We start from the raw sequence: 23873 nt of genomic DNA, 5'->3' as shown, positions 1-23873 counted from the left end.
TACTTGCTTATTCTTATTTGTAATAGCTTTTGACGTGACTTTTACCTCTTTGGCTGCTGCTCTGTGTTGAGGTCCTTGAACAGTAGCTCCAAGATCATTTCCAAATGGGTGTAACAAACAGGATCTGGTGTTTTTGTATGTTAAAATGTCATGGTTCTGCAAAAGCATCGCCATGCATCCCAGAGGAGGGCTGCTCGCTTGCTTTGTCCTGGCTGTGGCGCTCAGGTCAGGCAGAGCCCTCCAGAAGGGAGGGGAGATAGCTCCTTCCTGGGAGCATCTGAGCGTACTTGGGGGAAGAAGTTCCCAGCTCGTGGGATGGGGCAGGCAGAAGAGTGTGAGTGTGTGAAAGTTCAGCAGGGACAAAACTTGTGGCACAGGAGAGCGTGGGATACATCTCAGATGAGCAAGGGGCGGATGGACAGCCTGGCTTCAGAACTGGTGGGGAGGGAGAGACTTCCTGAGCATCCAGAGGATGCTGCAGACATTGACTGGTCCCAGAAAGCTCCTGAGTTAGTCTGAACCAACCCAGAGGAAAGGATTTGCCAGTCTGGACATAGTGGACAGGGACAAATGGGTTATCTCCTGCTTGTGCTCTTTCCAAAAAGCCAAATTCACCTGAAGTGATGCAGTTGCTGCTCAAATAACTGTTGGTGATGTTTATAAACCCTACAAGTATTTATTTTCCTTGCGTGCCCATAAGAAAGATTTGGGCACTTTTGCCTGGAGGCACTGGCTGGCCACAGGTCCCTGACCCGAATGACGGTGACTAACTTAGCAGTCGTTGGTCAGTGCTGGGTCTTCTCCTGGGACTAGTACTTCACTTTTGTCAGTGCTGAGTGAAATCTGCCATTTCGTTGTCTGACTGCTTATTCATTCTGCAGCTGTTGGTGACAGCTTTGCTAGGTTTAAGCTAAATAATTTGTCTGTCACTAGTAAATGTTGCTACCTTGCTATATTCATCTTCCTTCAGAGATCACCTAAAATACATTGAGCGTCGCTGTTTCTTTTGGGACCCTACTTGCTGCCCTTTTCTGTTTTTTTTTTTATTTTACTTGCTTTTGATTTATTTCTTATGTTTTAACCAGCTGCTGATTCACAAAAGAAAGCGAGCTTTTCTTAAAGTTGTTTGGAGAAGCTCATGCAAAATACTTCTGTGAGAAATCGGATGAACTATCGATCGTACTGTCCTTGTCTGTATGTTTTCACTGTGGGTTGTTTAAATTGTGTAACAGTTTGCTTAAAATGCTAGTTTTAGGCTTCAGGTTCACCAGGTTAAATAAAGTGATACTTTATTCCCTGCAATTAGTTGTTCAGTAACTGCATTTTAAAGGTGTAGTTCTAAAACTTTCTCAGATACTGCAATGTGAGGGAATTATCTAGATTTTTTTCTTCTGCTCTGTGTAGCAAAGCTTTAAAATTTTCTATGGTTATGAAGGAAATAAAGAGATTTTGCATTAAAACTTCACAAAAAAAAAAAATCATAAAAATCCCTTAAAATTCACATCAGGAACATATGCCTGTTGAGACTAAAGAGACAGACTGAATTAAAGGGGCCCTAGGAAGACTCTTCAGCTGTGACATAGCTGCTGAAATTACGTCTGTCCTTTGTATTTTTGTAACAGAAAGGATGTTACAGGAAAGTCAGAAGTATTAAAAAATACGTTCTTTTTGGAAACAAGTAGGATAATGTACTTCTCACAGCATTTCCATGTGTTTCCACTTACTAAGTGGAAAATGTTAATGTTCTATTTTATCAGGAATGGGCTTAAATAGGCTTAAATAAAAAAATCAGGAAATCTTGGTAATTTCCTCCCAGTTTCCAGAAGGAGTTGCCTGTGGTGGCTGCTGGCCCTCCATGTTCGTTTTTGCTGGTCTTGGAGTACCGAGAGCATTCTGAAAGGTTGGAAAATGCTGTGGGCTTTGGTATGTGTGCCCGTATTCAGTAAGGCTCGGGGTAGCCTTTGGTAACTACAGAACTGACTACAGGAATAATCCTGGGCAAAATAACGCAAATACAGAATTCAGATCATAAAGAGTAAGACAAAAATTTACCCAGAGTTTTAGAGGAAGTAGGAGATATGGCGTATCTTTTTTTTAATGTCAGCCAAAGAAGCATTGCAAGATGCGGTAAGCTGTGTGATACGTACAACTACTGGCCTTTCAGTCGGTGAATTTTAGTCACCTGTTATTTTTGCTGACTCCTGACATTTTCTAGAAAAAGTAGAGGCCTTTGTACCAAACCTAATGGTTCTCGGGTGAAGGATCTAAAAAGACGCACCCCCACCCCCACCCCCAAATTGTTAAATAAAATCCAGGCCATGAAGTGAAAATCACTGGTAAGTGGAAGGATGAAATGAATTGAGACAAAAGGGGTGAAACGGTCGTGACAGGCAAGAGGGGAGGCTTTTGGCATTCTGCTTGAGACAAAAAGTAGCTGTTACTTTGAAGCATACATACTAAGAGGAAATATATTTTTTTTGAATTTATGTGGTTAATCATCTATCCCAGAACCAGTATGCAGTCAGGGATTGCCTTGTGTGTTCTTCTGCTTCTTGATCGAAGCCTCTGCATACCTTCAAAGTATTAAAAAATTCCTGCAGTGCATTGTTGGCAAATAGCAAGTGTTTGAATGACAGCTTAATTCCACATGTATCAAATTCAGAAATGCTCTCCATAAAGCAGTTACCCTTCAAAAATGGCAGTGTATAGTTATAGTAAACTTGTTTCCTTAAATCATTATGGTTTTTCCTTCCATTAGATACTCCAGCTCAGAAATAACATGAGCAACTGTGAAGGGCTTTGAGATGTCCGCCTGACAAAGCAAAAGATGTTTCTAGTTTACTGTTGACATAGATGACATACACTAAAGTACTGAGACATGGCAGACATCAGGAGAAAGGTACTTTTTGTAGATACGTGTTTGGGCCTCATCTGGATTAAAACCTGAATGTACCAGTGCTTTAGTGCAGTGGTACCAGTTTCTAAAACATACAGTATGAAATGGAAGGGTTGTGATATTTAACTTGGTCAGAAAAATGTAGGAAATACTTCCTCTCCCTGTTCCTATACAGAATTACAAGACTAACAAACCCTGCATCCTCAGAGTGGTGTGTATTATATTTCTTGCCCACAAAATGCGAGGAGGGCGAAGGGATGCATTATTGATTTAAACGTGCTGAGGAGAGCAAACATTGCTGTGACAAAATTGTCCTTCCCCAGCTCACCCAGGTGAGCACTGTTACAGGCTGGGTTTAAAGATGAGTTTACAAAAAGTTGCAACAGTTTATCCACTTCCTGTTTAAATATCAAAGAACACCCTTTGCCACCTCTATTCTGTTCAGTTTTTTCTCCTGTTCTCCATCCGCTCAGTAACCTGCTTTTTTCCTCTTTTTTTTCATACTACCTGAAGGATGGTCCCTTCTCCTGGTGTGTCTGGAAAGCACCTGCCTTCCTTAAAAGCTGTTCATTATCATAAACAAAAAAAATCAGTCTTCCATACAAAACCTTCTGGACCTGACATGTTTCTTGCTGTGAATTGTAATATGGAATCTGTTCTCTTACTATTTTTTTTTTAAATGACATGATTTGTTGGAGCTTCCTGCTGGTGGGAGCCGTCCGTGAAATGGCTTGTTCCTTCGATGTGATAGAGCACACCTAGCTTTCAAAAAGTCGTATTTTTGCAACTCCAAGCAAGAATAGAAGAAAGCTAGCAAATCAGGGGACTAAATTGTGAATTTTATTTTGACACCAAAGATGATTGTCATAAAACAGGAGAAGTTTTAGGCCCGTTTGTCCCTACTGCTTGCTCTGCAGTCTGTAGCTCGCTCCTGCCAAGACCGGGTTGTCAGACCCTCCTCTCTTGCTGTCTTATTGAAAGTTTTCTAATTCTCTGTGGTATTATACCACTAAAGATGCAGAGGACATTGAAAATGCTATTTATGCATAAACACTGAAAATATACCTAGATTATTTTGAGTGTAAACCAAAATAGGATCTTAAGGAAGCTGTTCAGTAAACTTCTTGCCCAGATAAAATTACCTGTCAACTGTGCCAATGTGATTGAATGAACAGCTTGGAAAGAAGCAACTTGGATCTTTTATTTTACATCTAGAAAAAACCTGAATCAAAAGCGAAGCGTGAACAACAATGATTCTTTGATGTAATTTGGAGACAGTTGGAAAGTGTTAAAGGCCAGTAGCAGTAATTGCTTCACAGCTGATTAAAGCACTTGGGAAAATGAAGGCCTCCAGTCCCTTACAAACCAGTATGAGGAGCATGGCTAGCTGACTGGGAGGCAGAGTTGCTCGATGGCCTTCTGGCAGCTTCTCCCACACTGCTGTGGTCTCTACTTCCCTGAAGATGGCTGATCCCCACAGGCTGAGCCGTCCCTGTAAAACCCCCAGAGCCAGCCAGGCCCCTGCCGCAGCCAGGAGGGCTCCAGCTCCTACCGTTGCTAGATCTGAGTATGTTGGGTTTTGCTGCCTCTTCCACTGCTGAAGAAAATTTAGAGATTGGACAAGTGTCACTATAGCAGTTGTAATGTGTACATTTAATTTTTTCCCCCCAAATATAAGAGCTAGAAACAGCTTTAAAAGAAAAATAGCAGGAGTTATCTTGAGCGGCAAGAATGTGAACCTTGACCCTACCATGTTTATCCTCATGTTCTCATATTCTGATTTAGCTCTTTTTTCACTTGTTGTTTAAGGAAGGAAAGTGAAACTTGAGGAGCTCTGTAACAGGGATTGTTTTGAATATCTACATGGCTGTAAGCAGCCTCTTGGTATCTCAAACCAGCTCTGCCTCGGCTACAAATAAAGCCAGGCTGGTGGTGGGGGATAACAGCTTGGTGAAGAAATACCCAGTTATGGAAAGCTTATTTTAAGCTGTTCACAGCTGTTTATCTCTGTAACATCCTTGGGCAGCTCAAGACTTCCCCAGTTTTACAAAATTGGAAACTTAAATATGGGGAGAATAAGTGAACTATGGTAGATGGCAGGAATGATCTTTTTGTGCTATGAGGTTAGGTGAAAGAGTGACAGCTAGTTGAGTATAGTTAGTAAAACGAGACAGTTCAGATTCATTTTGAATAACTATTTAGTTATGGTTCAGAAAGCACTTATGTCTCTCTTCTCTTCCTTGAGTTTATCGAAGGAACTTACCCACCATCTTTAAGAAAAAGATACCACTTCTACCAAATGCTCCTTTTTGTTCGCACTCTTCTGTTTTTAAATAAGCTTTATAAAGACACTGACTAGTTTAGTGTAGAGATCAGATTAAAACAAAGACTTAACCTCTTATGTATAGAAAAAACTACATTATGGTTTTCCAATTTCACATTTCCTAAAACTCACTTTACAGAGCAGCTTTCTCTTAATTCATCTGCTCTTTACAGCTTGATGTTTTTAACTTACTCTGCTCCTTTATTTCTACAATCCTCATGATTTTCTTACACAATTTTAAAGCAATGATTTTAGTGCACACAATGTAACCACTGTAGCCTTGCAATCAATATTGTCTTTATATATTTGCTTTACTCCCTTCTGCTTTTAACAGAGTATGAGTTTTTTGGAATTGACTGGAGTTGCTTGAACAGTTTGTGTTCCATTCCGTGTCTGAGAGAGGTGGTATGGAGAAAGTGAATGTGAGGCAGTTGTGTTTCATAACTCAGCATGGGTGGAAGGAGGAATGATATGCAGTGAATTCAAAACAGCTGGTTTAAAAAGTACTTTTCCAAACAATTTGAAACTTTGGTATGGTTTGAGATCAGAGAACACTTCTGACTCCATGCCCAAATGGGTTTAAAAAGATTAGACATATTCATAGGATGTATTCACTGATAATTATTGAACGTGAGACTTCGGGTGTGACTTAAGGTTATCTGTGAAGAAATCATGGCAGGAGGTTGAGGCAGTTTACCAGAAAAAGATCATTCTTACCCTGCTTTCCCACGTACTTCAGGGAGGGGGCTGTTCTCATAGCATATTGCTTCCTGGGTTGATAAGGCATCCCAAGGCTGTTTTAGGCCTTCTTTGAGGCACTGCTTTGCTTTTTCTGAGAAGATTCAAGAAATGAAGAAATCCCGACCAAAGAAGTTACTGTCTTTCAAGAAAATAGTAAAAGCCCCTTCATTTACAGAAGGGGGAGATTGTCAGTAGCCAGAAGCTGATGTTGGAGGCTGAGGCTTGGGCTTTGTTGGCTTCTTGCCTACTGAGTTAATAAAGTTTCCCTTTCCTTCTCAGCCCTGTATCGAGGGTAGGAAAAACCAAAAATCTATCCAGTGTGTCTGGAAACCTAAGGCTCCTTTTCTGGAGTAAGTTGATGCAGAGTAGCGGTAGGTTCAAAGTAGGGTAAGCAAACGCTTTGCAAAGGACAGTTGGGGAACTCTGACAGTACTTGCAGATGCTTTCAGCACTGAAGACACATTTCTGAAGCAGGATCAAAGGTTAAATCAAAATTCCACCCCCAACTTTTATCTAATGACAACTTGGTGGGGAAAAAATGGGCATTCTTCATTTGGGAAACTTTTCCTTCTTACTTAACTTAAGAATGGAAAGCTCTTTCAAAATGAAAACTACTGTACTTCTATTAATGGCAGAATAGGCTATTTCATTATCTAGACCTAAGGAAAAGCAGTTTGTTGAAATACAACAGTTTGAAGGATGTTGTTCCTATTAAAGATACTTATAAAAACCAATTCCTGACCCTGTTCTCATCCCTTTAGCACTCTAGGTTAGGCTGTGGCTTCCAGCACTCCTGCGTTTGGCCTTGTTACTTGCTGTTACATCCCTGAAACTCCCAGCACATTGGAGTCTCATTGTAGTATACTCTAATGTTTTTCTGGACATAGAATAAATAACCTTAAATACTTAATGAAGGGCAGTAGTATCTGTTGTGTGACTGTAAATGAATTGGTATATGTTTATATAGCAGACTTTTATAAACCTTAGAGAAATGTTTCTCCATCTTGCTTTCTGATGCATCTTAAAGGTTCAGTCTGTATCTCCTGACTTTTCTGGGTTCTGTGGAAAATTTCACTCAATCATGGCCCAAGGCTGCTTCACTTAGAGATGAAGGTCAAATAATTCAGCTCAGTTACAAAGAGTGAGAGAAGTAGGATGACCTGATGGTGACGGATTCAGTGTCTGTTGTTGACAAAGCAGTTATTCTGTTCCTGTCTGTTTTGTCAACTATTACTGGTGCCAGGAAGGTGTATGGGAGGTTAGTGATTATCAGGGACAGAAGGCAGGAGAAGTCACGCAGCTGTATGGATACACTATATTGCTTTTCTGACCAGAAATGTCAATAACAGATCTTGTTAGAGTCTGCTAGAGCTGTACAGCAAGCCTTCCCTTGAGTGGGGACCTCATCAAAGGTTAATGAATTTGGAGTCCTCTTAGCAGACTTTAATGCTTCTTTGTTGCTTTGTGCCTGGAGAACTGAAACTGTCCGTGAGATGATACCGCATCCATAAGGCATAAGGCCAAGAGTCCAACTTGTGAAAAAATGTGTTGTCTTTGGAGAAGAGAGGCATTCGTCAGCCTCTCCGCAGATGTGCGTATTAATCTAAGTGCACCTGCCTGAACTGGTCTTCCAGATCTCTGAGCACCACAAGGCACTAAAAGATACTGCAGAAGCGTGGGGAAAAAGCTCGAATTCCTGCTGGAGGAGGGACGGTGAGTTGTGCTTACCTGCTTTATAGGGTTCCCTCCTCTTTGCTGCCGTAGAGATACAGGCAGCTTGGATGTGACAGCTTGATGGATGATGAGCATGGTCATGATATTCTTGTTTTTGGGGATACCAAGAGGCCATTGAGGCACTGCTGTTCTGAGGACTGGAACCTGCTCAAGAAGAATGGAGGAATGAATGCAGGAGGCAGCTCACACTTAAAGGACAGAAAGAGCAAGCTGAGCTCTGTAAGAACATTCAGCACTTCTGCAAGAGGAAACAGTGCAGACCGCAAACTTGTTCGGCGGAGATAGGATGTTCCTTCCCCTGCTCTGACCAGCAAGTGGTGCCGTAGCCGCTGGGGAAGAGCCCAGGCTCTGGTCAGGGCCTCTTCTGCTTTCGTCCTCGTTCAGTTACAGCTGCTCACCATCAGCTTTGACAGTGTCCTAGCTGCTCGTGGTGAACAGAGTTTGCTTCATTTCCTAGCCTCTTACTGCTGACTTCCCTACACGGGTCTGTCTAGTGCTGCCAGTTCCAAAACCAGCTTTTGCAGTAGGGACTAAAATGTGCCTTTCAGCTATAGAGAGCCCTCCTGTTCGTGCTGGGTGAAAAGGCCTGAGAGAGCCCTGCTTTGTCAGATTGTTCAGAAATTGCATTAACCGCCCCCACCAGAGCCCAAAACTAGAGAACAGAACTCTGTTTAATGCTTAATAATTGGGAATGCTTAAAGTTGGCAGTTAGCATCCACTTCTTTGTGGTTGTTTGTTCTGGAAATCTGCAATTTTTTTTTTTTTTTCCATCAGATGCATAAGATGCCCCTGATTCGGTTTGATTTCCTGTTTTTTTTCCTTATTGGGGTGTGCAATGCCACAAATTGTTAGAGAAAGTAGGATACTCTTTCATATTCCTGTTTCTTCATCTACCTCTTCTGCTGTACCAGTTACCTTATATTCCTTAACTTTAGTGATTTCTAGTGTTTAATATTTTAGTATCTAGAAGTTCCTCAAGTTTAAGTAGGTGTCCAAAAGACAGCATAAACAGGAAGCAGTGTTGAATCTTTGCAAGTCCTGTATCACAAGAAGAAATTGCATGTCCCATTTACTGGGCTCATCCTACTCAGCAACTCTGTAGCTGTTTTCGGTCTCTCTCAGCCCATTTCCTGTTATGCAGAGATGTTTTTTCTTATCAACGTTTTGGAAGGAGCTGAAGTGCGCTTTCTGAGTTCTAGAAGGAAGGTGCGTTTATATCCTAATGCTAAAAGAAAGGGCTTGCTCGTTCCGGGCTCCTGGCTCTACAAGGCGATACCATCGTTTCAGGTGGTGGATTACTCTGCTTTCTGTTTCCTGTGGTAGCTCCCGTTAGATGAACTGGAGTTTGGTGATTAATGCTGCGGAAGGTTTTCACGGTAGCTCAGGTTCTTCGTGGGGAGATCCCATTTCTTTATCTCTCTCCATAGCTCGTAGAGAACAAGTGCCTTGTTAGTTAGGATGGTTTACCTCCAGTGAGCAGATTAAAGAAGATGAATTAGCCAATCATTGCAGAACGGGGCACTTTATTCTAGATTATCCTTTTTTTTTTAAGTAATCATGAACACTTTTTATTATAGACATACTAGTTTCTTGATACAACTCCAAATGGAATGTTCATAGTGGTGTAACTTCAATCACAGAGAACATTTCCTGGCCCCCTGTCCTGTGTTTTCAATACATTTTCATGTGCTTCAGCAATTACGTTGCATGTTTTAGGAGACTGCATGTGCTTCATGCAAAAACACCCATGAGATCATCATGTGTGTATGTCTGTGTAGGTGTCCTGCTGTGTCCAGAGATGGGGTGGCTGGGTTTCCCAGAGAGCTCCCCTCTTCTGTCCTCTCAGTGCTGCCTGGGTACGGTAACATGTGCCGCTGCCCCCGCCCTCGGCTGCATATGATGATTAGGTGGAAGGTTCCTCTGGACCATCCAAATCTGCAAAGTCTCAATGAATTGGCAAGGGATGAGGAGAATAAGAAGGGCTTCTACAGGTACATTGGCCAGAAAAGAGAATCCACAGCTCCCCCCTGCCCCAGTTAATAAGACAGGAGAACTGGTGACATGGCTGGGGTACTCAACAATTTTTCTGCCTCAGTTTTGAGTGGTAATCACTCTTCCCACATCTCCCACACTAAGCTGAGTGATGCAGCTAAAGGAAGGGGATGTTACTGAGAGGGACCTTCGCAGAAGGCTGGAGGAGCGGGCCTGTGCGAACCTCATGGAGTTCAACAAGGCCAAGTGCAAGGTCCTGCACATGGGTTGGGACAATCTCCAGTATCAGTACAGACTGGGGGATGAAGGGATGGAGAGCAGCCCCAAGGAGAAGGACTTGGGGGTGTTAGTGAATGGAAAAACTTGACTGTGAGCCAGCAACGTGTGCTGGCAGCCCAGAAGGCCACCCGTGTGCTGGGCTGCACCCAGAGCAGTGTGGGCAGCAGGGCGAGGGGGGGGATTCTCCCCCTCTGCTCCGCTCTCGGGAGACCCCCCTGCAGTGCTGGGTCCAGCTCTGGGGGCACCAACAGCAGAAGGACACGCAGCTGCTTGAGCAGGGCCAGAGGAGGCCACGAAGATGCTCGGGGGGCTGGAGCACCCCCCTGTGAGGAGAGGCTGAGAGAGTTGGGGGGTTCAGCTGGAGAAGAGAAGGCTCCGGGGAGACCTTAGAGCGGCCTCCCAGGACTGAAAGGGGCTACAGGAAAGGGGGGAGGGACTCGTCATCAGGGGGGAGGGATAGGATGAGGGGGAATGGGTTTAAACTGACAGAGGGGAGATTTAGATGAGATCTAAGGGAGAAATTGTTCCCTGTGAGGGGGGTGAGGCCCTGGCACAGGTTGCCCAGAGAAGCTGTGGCTGCCCCCTCCCTGGAAGGGTTCAAGGCCAGGTTGGACGGGGCTTTGGGCAACCTGGGCTAGTGGAAGGTGTCCCTGCCCAGGGCAGGGGGCGACACTGGATGGGCTTTAAGGTCCCTTCCAGCCCAAACCCTTCTGTGACTCTGTGAATTCACCAGCACTAGCAGCTGCTTGTTGAGCCTTTGCTGTCTCGGCTCCCAGAGACACCACAGTTCTGACCCTACGGACCCTTACAGCAGGAATCGTCTCCCCTGTGCCTGACTTGTGGCCTTCAGGAGGGGTTGTCTGGCTCCTGTAGGTCGTGACTCTCTCTGCTGGTCCTTAAGTGGCGTGTGTGTCTCTGGGGTTTTCTGTGTGGGGGACCATTCCACTTTCCACTTTCAAGCTTGCAGAGATGTTACGGGGATTACAAAACCTCGTTTGGTTGCCTGGACACCTGCTTTGGCCTAACTGTTGGTTTCATTATGCCATGAACAATCATTTCTAAATCTCACTTGCTGCGTTTTACTGAGTAGCCTGTGAGAGCACTGTAGCTCAAAGAGCTTTTTTTTTGGCCAGGGTGAGGGCGAAGAGGAGGCTCATGTTGCCTGTGCTTTGGGCAGCATGGTGGGAGGGTCACTGCTGCAAGACAGCCTCCCTTCCCAGTTGGATGCAGCTGCACCCAGTCCCGGGGTGCTGGGAGTTGCATCAGTGTCTTCCAGAGGCCCAGTGAGGCCAAACTCCTTGGCAGTTCTTCTCAACCTTTGTTTTAAGAAGGTTGGAGAAGAGGATCTGCCTGCTCTGTGCTGAGAGGAGAGCCATGTTCCTTCCCTAAGGACAGCTTCTCAGCGTGTCTCCTATAGATTAGACAGCTTTTCCTTTAGATGTATAAAAAGTTTTGAAGAACTGTAGAACTGACAGGTTTATAATGGGTTTAGATTGGAAAAGTGAGATCTATGTGTGTAGTCCACATATATGTATGGAATATATATGCATTTAGGTTAACTGTGCACCCAAACATCCTTAAGTTGAGGCCTTTTCTGCCAGCTTTTCACTCAGTGAATTTATAACTAAGCATAGTTAGTTAAAAATATCTGAAGAACAGTTTGTAACGAACACACTATACAGCCAAACAGCATTACTGTCACAGCGATGTCACGTAGGTTGAAAATTCAGATGTCTCTTCCTAACTCAGAAATTCAGTTACTTGAGTGCATTTTCAGTACCTGAATGGATGGATGCAGAAGCTCTTGCTTGTTGCTGTAATGCTACAAGTTAACCTTTTAAATTAATTTCAATGGACTGTTGATTTAAGCAACTCAAATTAGAAACGGCTTTTCTCTCTGCCACTTCTTATACTATTTTGGGGGGGCGGAACTAGTTCCCAAAAGATTGGGATCAACCTAAACTAACTAATCAGGCAGTCCAGAAGATTGTTCGGAAAGGCGGTGGATGGCCATGGGGGAGGTCTGGGGAAGCTCTTGTTCTGGGCAGCTGCCCCCCATTTGCCCCTCAGTATCAGAGCGTGGGCTGCCCCGAATCACCCAATAGCCTCGGTGTTCGTGGGTGATGCTACAGGAAACGAGGTGCTGTAGGTTTGACTAGAAGTGGTTGACCCTTGACGTTTAAAAGCAACTTTGTAAGTATAAAGTGTTTTTCTCGATGGGATGCTTGATCAGGATCTCAGTTCTCTTTCTGCTGGGATCGGGGCCATGTACTTCCCCGTAACGTGTGTGGGAGCTCTGCCTCAGGATGCTGAAAGTCCAAAGCCAGCGAGTTAACGTGGCGCAGGGAGGGCTGCGGGCAGCGGAGCTGTGAGGAGGCTGTACGGTGCGTGGCTTGATGGTTCGGAGCTTAAACGTTCCCTTTATCATCTAGTACTGAGACACCTTTCAAATAGGGCTTCATCCTGTCAGCGTGCTGTGTCACAAAAGACAAACTTGCAGAGATTTTCTTGATTTCTTCTAAATCTCTGAGGTAAAGTCATTAAAAGAAAAAAGTATGTTGACATGGCAAAAAGCTCTCTGAAATAGAAAAGTTATCTGTGACACATTTTGAAGCACTGAGTGGAGCTTCACGGAATTTGTTACCAAATATCTTGGGCGACGGAGCAATTCCAAGAAAAAAATAACCTTAATTTCATGAGGTAATCCTCTTTCTTTTAGAGATCCTTAGACACATACACGCACATATGAAGAATCCTTGAACTGAGGTGGGGCAGAAGATGCATGTCAGTAACTTAATTGATAAAAATAAATAAAATATTAGTGTTTCTTTTAATGTGTTTCATCTAGTAGTTCCTATAAGCCCTTCAGTTGGAGGTTCAGTGTGAAAGTTACGCTGCAAGGGATCCAGATATTTAAACATGTAATTAAAAAATTTGTGTCTTTAACCTTTTAAATTGCCTATTATGGTAACCAGAAAGCAGTGCCCCCTTCTTCAGTAAACCTTCCTGAAGGAAAAAAGTGTTATTTTCTGTTTATTTCTTAAAAAGGGTAATTTCAAAATTCTGTCTTAGATGTAGTTATGCAAGCAGTGGAACTGGCAAAAGATCAGGCGTGGTAACATTTTTGGATGCTGGAGAAAGCAAAATGAATGGTTGGAGCGAGTGTTCCTGCTGCTGCGGAAATAGTAATGTGGGTTAGGTTAAAAAAAGCGTTGTGATCCTGGTGTATAAAATCACATGCTTATAGACAGATAATCTGGGAATGTAGCACACTGACATCTCCCATCCAATTTATTTCATTTTCTACAATGTGTTTTAGCTTAATGATATTATTGCACGGAATGTTTGCCATGTTTGAGCTGTGCTTATCACCTTTGTCAATGGGGAATAACAGTTACTCTCTTATTTTCTTTAGCGTTAATGACCGTTTATTTCTTGAAACCATCTTTGGTCCCCACAGCCTACAGCATGATGCCGTCTCTTTGTGGGCCCTCGTTGCCCTGGTCTGTGGAGCGTACGGACCCAGGAGTCGACCGGCTCTTCGGGCACAGGGCTCCTTCCTTCAGAAACTGTTTTTTGCCTTTTGTTCGACTTCCGTACGTGCAGCAGAGCCACGGGGTCTGAGTGAGGATGAGACAGTGTCTGGGGAAGAATTTAGTCTGAAACACTTAACAGGAGCCAGAAGTGGAAGGCTGTACTCAAATTCGCAGATAGTTAAATGGCTGAGCTGCTTTTTGAAGTACAGATGTCTACTGAGGAGGAGTTGGAGCTACCCTGTGCTCTGAAGATACTGAAAAGTGTTACTGGGGAAGGATGAAGGTTACTCCTTATTTGCTCCCTGTAGGGAACAGTAAAAGATAAGACAATGAAAAATGAAAGGAAGAGCAGTAATTTAAATTGTGCCAAACTAACCTGGGCTCTTTCTCTGGCAGGTGATACTCTAAATAAAAGGAATTCAGTAAATCTTGTTTCTTTGTGGGGTTCATTAAGGTACTCGGTACGATGGCCAGAACAGGATTGTGAAAAGTTGTCGTGACTGGGGAATCGTGGTGAAGGAGCCGATCCTGAGGTGAGATGAAGGGCAGAATTATAAGAAAATATTAAGCAAGAGGAAGAGTTTCTTAGGGATACTCTGAACACTGTCTTGCTTTGATATGATTAATAACTATTCTAAAAGTTGAAGTGTGTTGGGGAAGCTAACTGGAAAAACACATTTAATAGAGTTGTGTAGAGAAAAATCAGGATAGCAAAAAGGAGAGAAAGCGTTAGGGGTAAGAGTGGGATGGAAATGAGTAATACGAAGTGCAATGCTCTGTATTTAGCAAAAATTGTTTGAAGGGGAATATTGTTACTAATCTACATGGCAGTAGTGAAACCTCATCTGCGATACAGCGTGTGATTCTGGTCACACACTGAAGGCTCCTGCCAAGTGCAGCAGCCACAGAGGGGATCTGAGAGGGAATGATCTGAACTGCTGTGAGCGGGGTCGGGCAGGGGGTCCCCAAACGCTGTCAGGTACGTGTGGAGGGGACAGAAAATGCGGCAGGGTCTGATCACCGTTTATGAAAGGTGACTTACTGTGTTTTGGTGGGCCTGGGCTCCAGCTCAACTCGGTCTTTAATAGTTTGCCATTTTTTTGTTACGTGCACTGTCTCACTTTCAGCACTTCTGCAAAGAACTGTGTCAAAATGTTTTGTATTTAGCTGGGATGATGTGAAACGTCCATGTGAAGCTTCCTGCGAGGGAAGGTGCTGGTTGAGGAGAGTTTCCTTTCGGCAGGTTTTTATGAGGACTTGAGTTCCAGAATGTGTAGGACAAGGCCGTTCCTTCAGTTTCTGGCTTTGATCTGTAGTGTCCTCCTGGCACTGCGGGTTTTGGTAAACAAAATAGACTCTTCTGTCCCACAAAAGACCACTCACAGCTTTATACTTCTATGATGTTAATGAGATTAATAGTATATCCTAGTGTTCCGTAAGGTTTATTGTATTTGGTGGCAGTTCAGCTCTAGGTTTACTGATGTTGTTATCACTCGCAGTGTCCAGCAGGTTGTGGGGTTTTTTTTAATACTTTCCCGTTACGGTCTATCTCTTGCTGTTATGTAGACACTGGAGGCCTTTCTTCCACTTACATAAATCATTGATTGTTACAATTATGGCTGATGAGCATGACTCGGAAATACAAATAATACAGAAGCCTCCCAAACCTTTTAGTGCAAATTGTTTATAGTGCAGTCGCGTGGTTTCTCTCTCAGTGGCCAGCCTTGACTCTAATCCAGCAAAGCATTTCTGGGTATGAACAGAATCTCTGATTTTTAGTTCCGGCTACTTGCAGTTAAAGTTAATTCATGCATATATTGTGTCCATTGTTGATATCATACAGCTATAATCAAAGTTGTGTTAGTTTTCTGGTGCAAAAAGTTGTTAATTTTGTTTACAGAATTTTTTACAAGCTGGCTGGCAGCTGTATGAAGGTGTTCTGCTCAGAGTTATAAAGGAGGAATAAATAGTGAAGGTGGATGATTAACTCACACTCTTTTGCGTTACAGCTAGTTGTGTCCCATCAACATGTTCTGGAAGTTCGATTTGAACACGACATCACATGTGGACAAGCTGCTGGATAAAGAAGATGTGACGCTTCACGAGCTGATGGACGAAGATGACATCTTACAGGAGTGCAAGGCTCAGAACCGCAAGCTGCTGGACTTCCTCTGCCAGCAGCACTGCATGGAGGAGCTGGTCAACCTCATCACCCATGAGCCCCCCGTGGATATGGACGAGAAGGTCCGCTTCAAGTAGGTATTTGTTTTCTCTCCTATATGAAGAAAACTGTGTGAGAGTTTGTGGGCGTGGAAATGCTCTGGTGCGAGATGGATGTCACCTTGTCAGTCTTGGGAGAAGGGCTTTCGAGTACTGTGAAATGTTTCACAGCATTTTGTTATTTGTGGTGAACCTTCAGAAGCTCGTTTATTTTTAATGGTTTAATATTGAGTTTGTCTAAGAAAAAAAAAATCTTTTGCTGTTTGTTCAAAACTTTGCAAGCAAAATAATCGGTATCTCAAAAGTACCTTTAGTATGTTTTTATCAAAACTGCAAGCAAAGAGCATTCTGCTCTGAGTTAGAGGTTTCTGAACTTGATTGGTTTTCAAGTAGTGAAGCACACAAAAGAAAATGAGCTGTACAGTGAATAAAAGATGTAATATTTTCAATGTGCTGCATATGCAAAAGCTGCTGATTTCAGTGATGGTACAGTTAGGGAGAGGGCCTAACCCTGTGAAGAGCCCGTTTCCTACCATGGTGAATTCTTTCGATGTGTTTAGTTCCCATAGCAAGTTGTGTTTATACATTTTTAACTAAATGTATACTTGAAAATATTTACATTTTGGATTTGGGATGTTTGTTTTTCTTTAAGTTTATGTAAAAATAAAAGGCTGCTCTGTGTATAAATAAATAAATAAATAAACCCGGGCAAGTTTGTCACTGTGGGAATTGTTGGTTATTGCTGCTGTTGGTTGCAATCCACAGAAGAAAGGGTAGTGTTGTTTGGGTTTATTATTAGGTGAGGCAGTTATCAACTGTGTTTAGGTGACTGTTTCCAGGTAAGTGAATGCCAGGAAATACGTTATGTAGTGACTTGGAATATTATCTGGCTGCTTTTGCAAAGCTGCTGCTATAAAAGGTGAATTACCAGAAGGGACCAGAAGTGTTAGTTTTATACTGTGTCCTACAAACGCAAATTTTGTCCAGGTACTCTAAAACCAGGGGTGTGGCACACAGCAGTCTTTGGACTTTGTGCATGACCTGTGTGACATCGGGTGTTACACCGGGGTAACTGGCTTTTCATGGGGTGACCGGTGCCGTGCTTCCTGCAGCCCTTCATCCGTGGTGTTTGCACAGCTAACCTGAGACAAACTCCAACCCAAAGCGTCTGCTTGAAGGAGAGGGATGATACTTTCCTTAGTGCTGAGGGTTGAGCAGAGGAGATGCTGAACAACAGGAGGTTTGTGGTCCTTCGCTGGAACCGGGATGGATTTTGCTAGAGGAGAGAATGAGGGATTCCAGTACCATGCCAGTTCGAATTCATACACTGTCCGTACCACTGCAGAATACTCCACTGCTTCAGTTAACTGTATTTTTAAGTCCTGTTGTTCTTGAGATTTTGGTGGCTGCTGTCAGAAGACAGTTTATGTTTCTGATCCTGTGTGCTGAAGGGTGGAAGTGGAAACATTTTCCTATTGTAACCGAACAGATTATGAATAAGGGAAGGTGGGGACAAACGAATTTCTCAAGAAGCAAAGTCCTTGATGCAAAGCAGAATGAAGAGGGAAGCTCAGTACGAGAGTGTTTACGCCCAGGCATCCTTGAGTTTCCCACACGGGATCATAGGCCTTTCCATCAGCGTTTGGAGGCAGCGTGTGGTTCAGGCAGTTCAAGGCCAGGTTGGAGGGTGAGGAGGCCCAGGCCAAGGTGGGCAGTGGGAGGAAGAGGCCAGCCTCCAGTGGCACGGTCCCCTTTGCTGGCAACACAATCTTGTGTTGGGAAGGGCTCAAGTTAGCAGAGTCATTCACCGATCTTGTCATCAAGCGATGGCGTTACGTCGTCTTCCTCTTCGAAGAGCGGCCCGTAAGGTGCCTGCTTGAAAAGCTGGTCTGGTGGTGGGAAGTGTGGTTATACACTAAAGACAGATCAGTGAGTCTTCAGATGGCAACGAGAACTGCGTAGTGACCTGCTTGCCAGGACAAATAGAGCTGATCTTTATGAGCTATTTTTTTTTTTGGAAATGCTTCCAGTACCACAGGTAGACCAGGCAGAGAAGAGTTTCCAAAGCACGGCAAGGCACTGGAGAGGGGAAAGAGGGTTAAGCTTATTAGAAACTGGGGAAGCTTTTGGAATAAACAAAGGCTAAGCTGGAAGAACGGACTGTCTAAATCCAAATGGAATCCAATTTTTGGCTCATAAGAAAAGGTTATGAAAGTTTCTAAACTGGAACAGGGGAAGAAACTTGATAGGTTTGGAAGGACACGCATGCCGTGGAAATGGAATCATCAAAATGCTTTATTCTTGAAACGTCAGTAGGATGGAAGTTCATAAAGTTCAGAAGGGAAACTGCAAAGAGGAAACTAAGCAACCACATGAAGACCTGTAGCAAAGACGTGTGTAAAAGATTTGAACAGTCTATTTATAATGAACTTCTTGACGTAGTAGGGTGTCTCATAAACCTGCTCAGACCGTGCAGTAACGAGAGTACATCTTATAGGAAAGGCAGAGTAGGCTGTGCTGGTGTAAGAGCAGGCTTTAGGGGAGGGAGGCCTGAGTCAGTCGGTTGCAGCGCGGAGACCTTACGGGCTGGGATGAATAGAAAAGGTGAAGTATTAGATCCGACTGTGTGAAACTTGGAGACTGTAGAGGCTGCAAGAGCAGAACGTGCTACAACAATGAGAGGTTTCATTTATCCTCCTGTTGACAGGACATATATCACAGGGGGGCACGGTGCATGAGGTTTTAGGAATCGTGAATGCCTTTTGCATGGAGCAGTGAGCCAGAAAAAAGAGAAATAAGTCTTTATATACCCTTGGGGGCTCTAAGAAATGTAACTGTTGTAAAATCACTTTGTAATAGTAACTATAATGTGCTCAGATTTAACATCCTCATAGGAGCAAAAAAGACATAAACAGCATTATCGTGGGCTTGGGGTTTGTTTTTCTAACTTTTAGGAATGGAGCTACATAAATATGAGGAGGCTAGTTAGAAAGTAAGTGGTACTATGAAAGGGTAAAAAGCTCACAGCTGGCCTGGAAACATTTCAGTGACTCGTGGTAAATGCAGAGCTTGTATTACAAAGATTTAAAAAAAATCTTAATGTAGAAAACTGACTCAGTTAAAACCAAATAATCCATTATAGGTAAAAGTACATCCTCACAAAAGGGAGGTTGTGTCCAGATACGGAAAAAGGATATAGTGGTGAGGTAACCCGTGAGACTGGACAAAGGGATTTTTGTTTTTGAGCAGCAGTTTGCTAAAGGCAAAGCCACTGATGCTCTAAACCCATCAGAATAAGGAAGCCTCTCCGAGAACACGTAGAGCGGGTGGGTGATCCAAGTCTAAAGGAGGATGGGACCATAGCAGAAAATAAAACTGTCTGTTGGTGCTCACTTCAGAGCTTCTCGGGAGATTCCTCAGTGGTGTCTTTCTTTACAGGGGAATAGTCTGAGGAACTGTCTCAAATTGGAGCATCTGTGGAACAGAATCAGTAGAATAATTGTTAGGAGTGGCTGGTATTCACCCAAGTGCTTTAAAGGAATTAAAATACGAAATTGCTCAGCTGGTCAGCCTGAAAACTGGTGGACTGGAAGTAGCAAATAGGACACCAAGACCTTAAGAAGGGTTTGTGAGCCAGTAAATCTGGCTTCTGCATGGTGCACCTTGAGGAATTTATGGTGTAGCCGTGTGATCCACAGACACCTCTGTCGGTGCAGGCGCTCGGCCGTCACGCAGCGCTGCTTTGGTGGAGGGAGGTCAGGCTGCGGCTCAGGAGCCAGGTCCGATGGAATCAGTCAAACACATGGGAAACGATAAGTACAGTCCAAAAAGAGAAGGTCCCTTATCCAAAAAGAGAAGGTCCCTTATCAAAGACTGTTGAAAACGGGCTGTCAAGGGATAACAGAGGAGGGTTCTGTCATCATCTGTTTAAAGAAAAGAAATATAGATGAGGGAAAAATGGCTGGTTACAGCTTTCTGGTTTTGCACTGCTGGGCCCTGTGCTGTGTGATATATTCACATGTGAAGTAAAAGGGGAGATGAATTGTGGATGTAGAAAGTTGATAATGCAAAATTACTTAGGTTCATTAAAAGGCAGAAAGATTTCATGATGTTATGTGGCCACGCAGTAATAAAGCCAATGCAGTCGGTGCTGGTTGTGTAACGAGTGGTGGCCCGAGTTACACTCGCACATGGATGGGCTGTGGATTAGCTTTTAGATCTGAGGGAAGGCTTTGGAGTCCTCGTGGGCACTGCACTGGAAACGCTTGATAATGTGTGTTTGTGATCGAAAGCATAAGGCCCTACACGGAGCAATTCAGTGGGGGTACTGGAAGAGTTATTGTTGTCCTGTAACACTTGTCTTCGCTCTTTATATACTACCAGGGCCAGAAGTATTTTCCTTGTTAAAAACCAAATGGAAGTGTGATGAGTAAAGTAAGGCTTAAATTGGGAAGGCTGAGGTGTGGAATTTCTTCTGAAATAAAAATTCTGTTCGATGAATGTAAGAAAACCAAACCAGTAACATTTATTAGGGTAAAGGTGGGCATAGAATGATGCACTTGAAAGCAAAATAACTGAAAGGAAGCTCCAGCTTGAGCTGTGAATTGAAGAGAGCCAAGGGCCAGCAGAGCATCCTGCCAGCTAAGCCCCGTGTACAACACTGGGCTGGAAGCCACCAGGCGTAATGCCTGGGTCCAGCTAAGGCGAACCCCTGGGCAGGACGGGCAGGAGGACAGTCGGCCCGAGAGCGAGCTGCAGGGCTCCTCGCAGCAGAGGTGTAAATGCCAAGAACAGCCACGTGGGATCAGATGAAAAGCTCTTCCTTCCCTGGTGTCTGGTCCCCGACAGCAATGGCTTTACGCGGTGGCACGCTCAAACGTGCTGTGCTGGAGAGAAGAGCGTACCGTCAGTTCACACGAGGACACAATATTTTTCCTATCTGTTCCTTCTGTATGATTTCCAGGAATCCCTGTGTCCGTCTTGTCACTCCGAGAACTGAGCTGAAATTTCCAAAGACCTGCAATAATTCCACAATTTCTTCCCTGATAGGTGGTCACCAGCTTAGGAAGCGTTGCCAGATGTAGAAATGTGCTGTGTCTGGGGAGGTGGGGGGTCGAAGCTCAGAGCAGAGGGTCCTGTTTCAAGTTTGGGAGGTGCTGTTACGATTTCGTCTTGATTTTCTGTTAATGAGGTTCAGAGCAGAAATCTAACCAGTTTCAACTAAGAGGAAAAAAACAAGGTAAACACTCAACCCAGATTCTGTTACACACTCACAGGTCTCACTGCAAAGGTGGTAGAGATGTGAGAGGTACCTAGTCATTTCACAGCTCTTTTCTGCCTGTTTTTTTCTATTGAGATTGAGGCTAGGGGGGAAAAAAACCCAAACCCTTGCTCTGTATTGAAGGATTGTTTCAGCTGCACCGTTGTACAAAAGTGAAGGTATTCCCTCCGTGGTGTAGCAACAGGCGTATTATTGCAAGAGTGTTTTATATTGATCTTGGATTTGGCTTGTGTCTGAAGTCACAAAAAGTGGTAGACCTTGCATAATTATTAAAAGCAGGAAATCTGTTGGCTTAGTGTCTTATGGAACGGCACAATTTTATGAGGAAAGTGAATGTGCTACTTAAAGAATGAACATGCCTTTACAACAAGTGTGTTCTGTAGGTTTTTAAATGTTATTAATTTAGTTGGCCTTTATTAAATTACACAGTAAATTTTCTTTTTGCTTTTGAAAAAAAAAAAAGATAACCGGCTCTGCTCACAGACAGAAAATGCTCAAACTGTAAAGGACAGGTTTTGTTTTAATCTGTATCACTTGATGACAAATCAAAACTACTTTAGGCAACACGGGTAGGAACTGCCCCTCAGCGGGAGGTTTGGTGCTCAGAATCGCTGCTTTGTGCTTAGACCCGCTGTGCCACTGGAGCACGCCCCGTCAGAGTCTTTAAACAATTAGTGGGGTGAGAGTAAATCATGGTTTAAAAAATAAAATCCAGCTGCCTTTGACTCTAGGATCATACATGTCATTGAAACTGTGAAAATAGTGTTAAAGTTCAGTGCCAGGTTGAATTTCACAGCACTAATGAACTGCTGTTTCTGATTACAGTAACCTCTGTGTGATGGTGAATAGGCCTTTTTCCAAGGAGTCCTCTGCAGCCCTTCTTGTAGATGGACAGTAGCTAGAATGTGAAACAGACACTAATCTAACAATGAAATGCTGAAACAAGGTTTTAAAAAAATAAAAAATAGATGAATTCCAGTGTTGCAGCGTGCGTGCGAGGCGGCCTCCCATCCCCTGCTTAATTCCTCCGGCGCGTGAGTAATGGAGAGACTGAATCAGGGAAACGTTCGCACAGCGGTGCCGAGTAGCTGCACGGGGCCGTTGGCTTCTAATGTAGAATTTCAGCCTCCAGAAACTTTAGTCTTCTAGCAAAACTAACAGTCCCCAAAGAGCATTTTTTTGGTGTTGACTCTAGATTGTTGGTTTGTATGGATGCACTTTGATATTTGAGACCTTGTCTAATTATAAACTTAATATTAATTATAAACACATTATTACCTTTTCTGGTCATCAGTGTGACCTATTTCTAAAAGCACCACCTGGAAGAGCAGAGAAAAGGTCAGGAAAAAAAAAGATTTCATTAGCTGTCAACTACTATTTCATATGTTGATTTAAGTGAGCAAAATCATCTAAACCAGGCACGGTAATATTTTGTGAAAAACAAGTTAATTTTACAGATTATAGACACTACTGAAAAATCAGAACTCAAAAGGTTGGCTGTGAATTGCTTGCTTGTACGTAGTGTATGCTCATTTGTTAGGAGTTTTGTTAGATCTAATGTTCTGTCTCTAAATTTAAATTTGATTAAAAAAAAAAAAAGTGTTCATTTTTAATTCAGCTCCAGTAGTGGAAAGAATAATTTTTCAGAAACATTAGAGAAAGCTGCTAAAATATGCATTCTTCAAATCAACCTTCAATTTTTGGATTAATTTTAGTTGTGCAAATGGATTCATGTTAAAAGACTTTAAGAGATTTTAAGCGTGTTGAAACTGATTAAGCATCACTTTTACAAATCACAACTAGCTGCAGTCTGAAGGCAGCTGAGATGCATAATTCAGTGGTTAAAAAAAACACACGATGTGCCACAGGAAATAGTGTTTCCTCAAAATGTGCCTTAATGCAGATGACCCTTGTTGCTTGTGTGGTTGTTTTTTTTTTTTTCTTTCCCCCCTGTTTCCAGGAAGGGCAATCCTCCTACTCTCTATAACTTTAATAAGGGAAGATTTTCTTGAGAGTTTTCATTTCACCTTTAGTTGCTCTGGTTCTGTCCTTCCAGATATCCAAACACAGCCTGTGAACTGCTGACCTCGGATGTGCCGCAGATCAACGACAAGCTAGGAGGGGATGAAACTCTGCTGAACATCCTCTATGACTTCTTGGATCACGAGCCTCCTTTGAACCCTTTGCTTGCCAGTTTCTTCAGTAAGACTATTGGGAATCTCATTGCAAGAAAAACGGAACAGGTAGTGATTAGATTTGTCCTGATATGTAAGCACAAATTAATTCACTGCCGTTGTTTGTGTTGTGTGGCAGCATCACTGCTACCCATGTGAGCTTGTATTCGTAGAGTTGGAAAATAGCTCTCTCTGCTCTTAAAGGTTGGAGTTGAAATGTAGTCTCTGAAAAGTTCTTTGGATTCCTCAGCCGAGGAAGATGCTGGTTTATTTAGACACCTTTGCATAGTTTTGGTTTTAGATCTGCAGTAGCTGGGATATTCCTGTGCTACAGCTAAAGCTTTATTTTTCATATGAAGGCATATTGCTGCATCCTTTGATCGTTGCCCAGAATCGTCTCGTTACATAAACAGTGTCTCAGTCTCATGCCTATAAAAGGGGTGCTGGAAACATGAGCTGAATGGTGTTTTAGGAATACACGCGTTCCGCTTCAGAATTTTTAAATGAAGGCTGTCAGAGAGCCTTAATGGAGTGGAAAATTCTCCAGCTTCACCAGCTTCTTGACGCTCTTATTTCTGTGGGCTTGGGTTTCTTTGTGGCATAGAGGAAAGAAAAGATAGCTAAAAAGAATTTACTTAGTATTGCCTTGAAAGGAGAACATTATTTTCTTGTTTTCTGGAGAATTTCCCAACCTCGT

The 23873-nt window shown here is 43.2% G+C and overlaps 1 protein-coding gene across 7 annotated transcripts in view; it reads left to right on the top strand.

Moving 5' to 3' along the window:
• The window catches only part of PPP6R2 (protein phosphatase 6 regulatory subunit 2), a 125644-nt gene that overhangs the window by 37423 nt on the left and 64348 nt on the right, over window positions 1-23873 (top strand). For all 7 annotated transcript variants that reach the window (XM_074869578.1, XM_074869583.1, XM_074869582.1 and 4 more), the window contains 2 exons: window positions 15511-15756; window positions 23059-23245. In XM_074869578.1, coding sequence (XP_074725679.1) covers window positions 15530-15756; window positions 23059-23245 — 414 coding nt within the window. In that variant the 5' untranslated portion in view covers window positions 15511-15529. The remainder of the gene's footprint in view (window positions 1-15510; window positions 15757-23058; window positions 23246-23873) is intronic.

This window comes from Strix uralensis, chromosome 5 (genome assembly GCF_047716275.1).
Source record: "Strix uralensis isolate ZFMK-TIS-50842 chromosome 5, bStrUra1, whole genome shotgun sequence".
Classification (NCBI taxonomy): domain Eukaryota; kingdom Metazoa; phylum Chordata; class Aves; order Strigiformes; family Strigidae; genus Strix; species Strix uralensis.
Note: the sequence above shows the minus strand (reverse complement) of the source record. Positions and strands in the feature narration are given on the sequence as shown.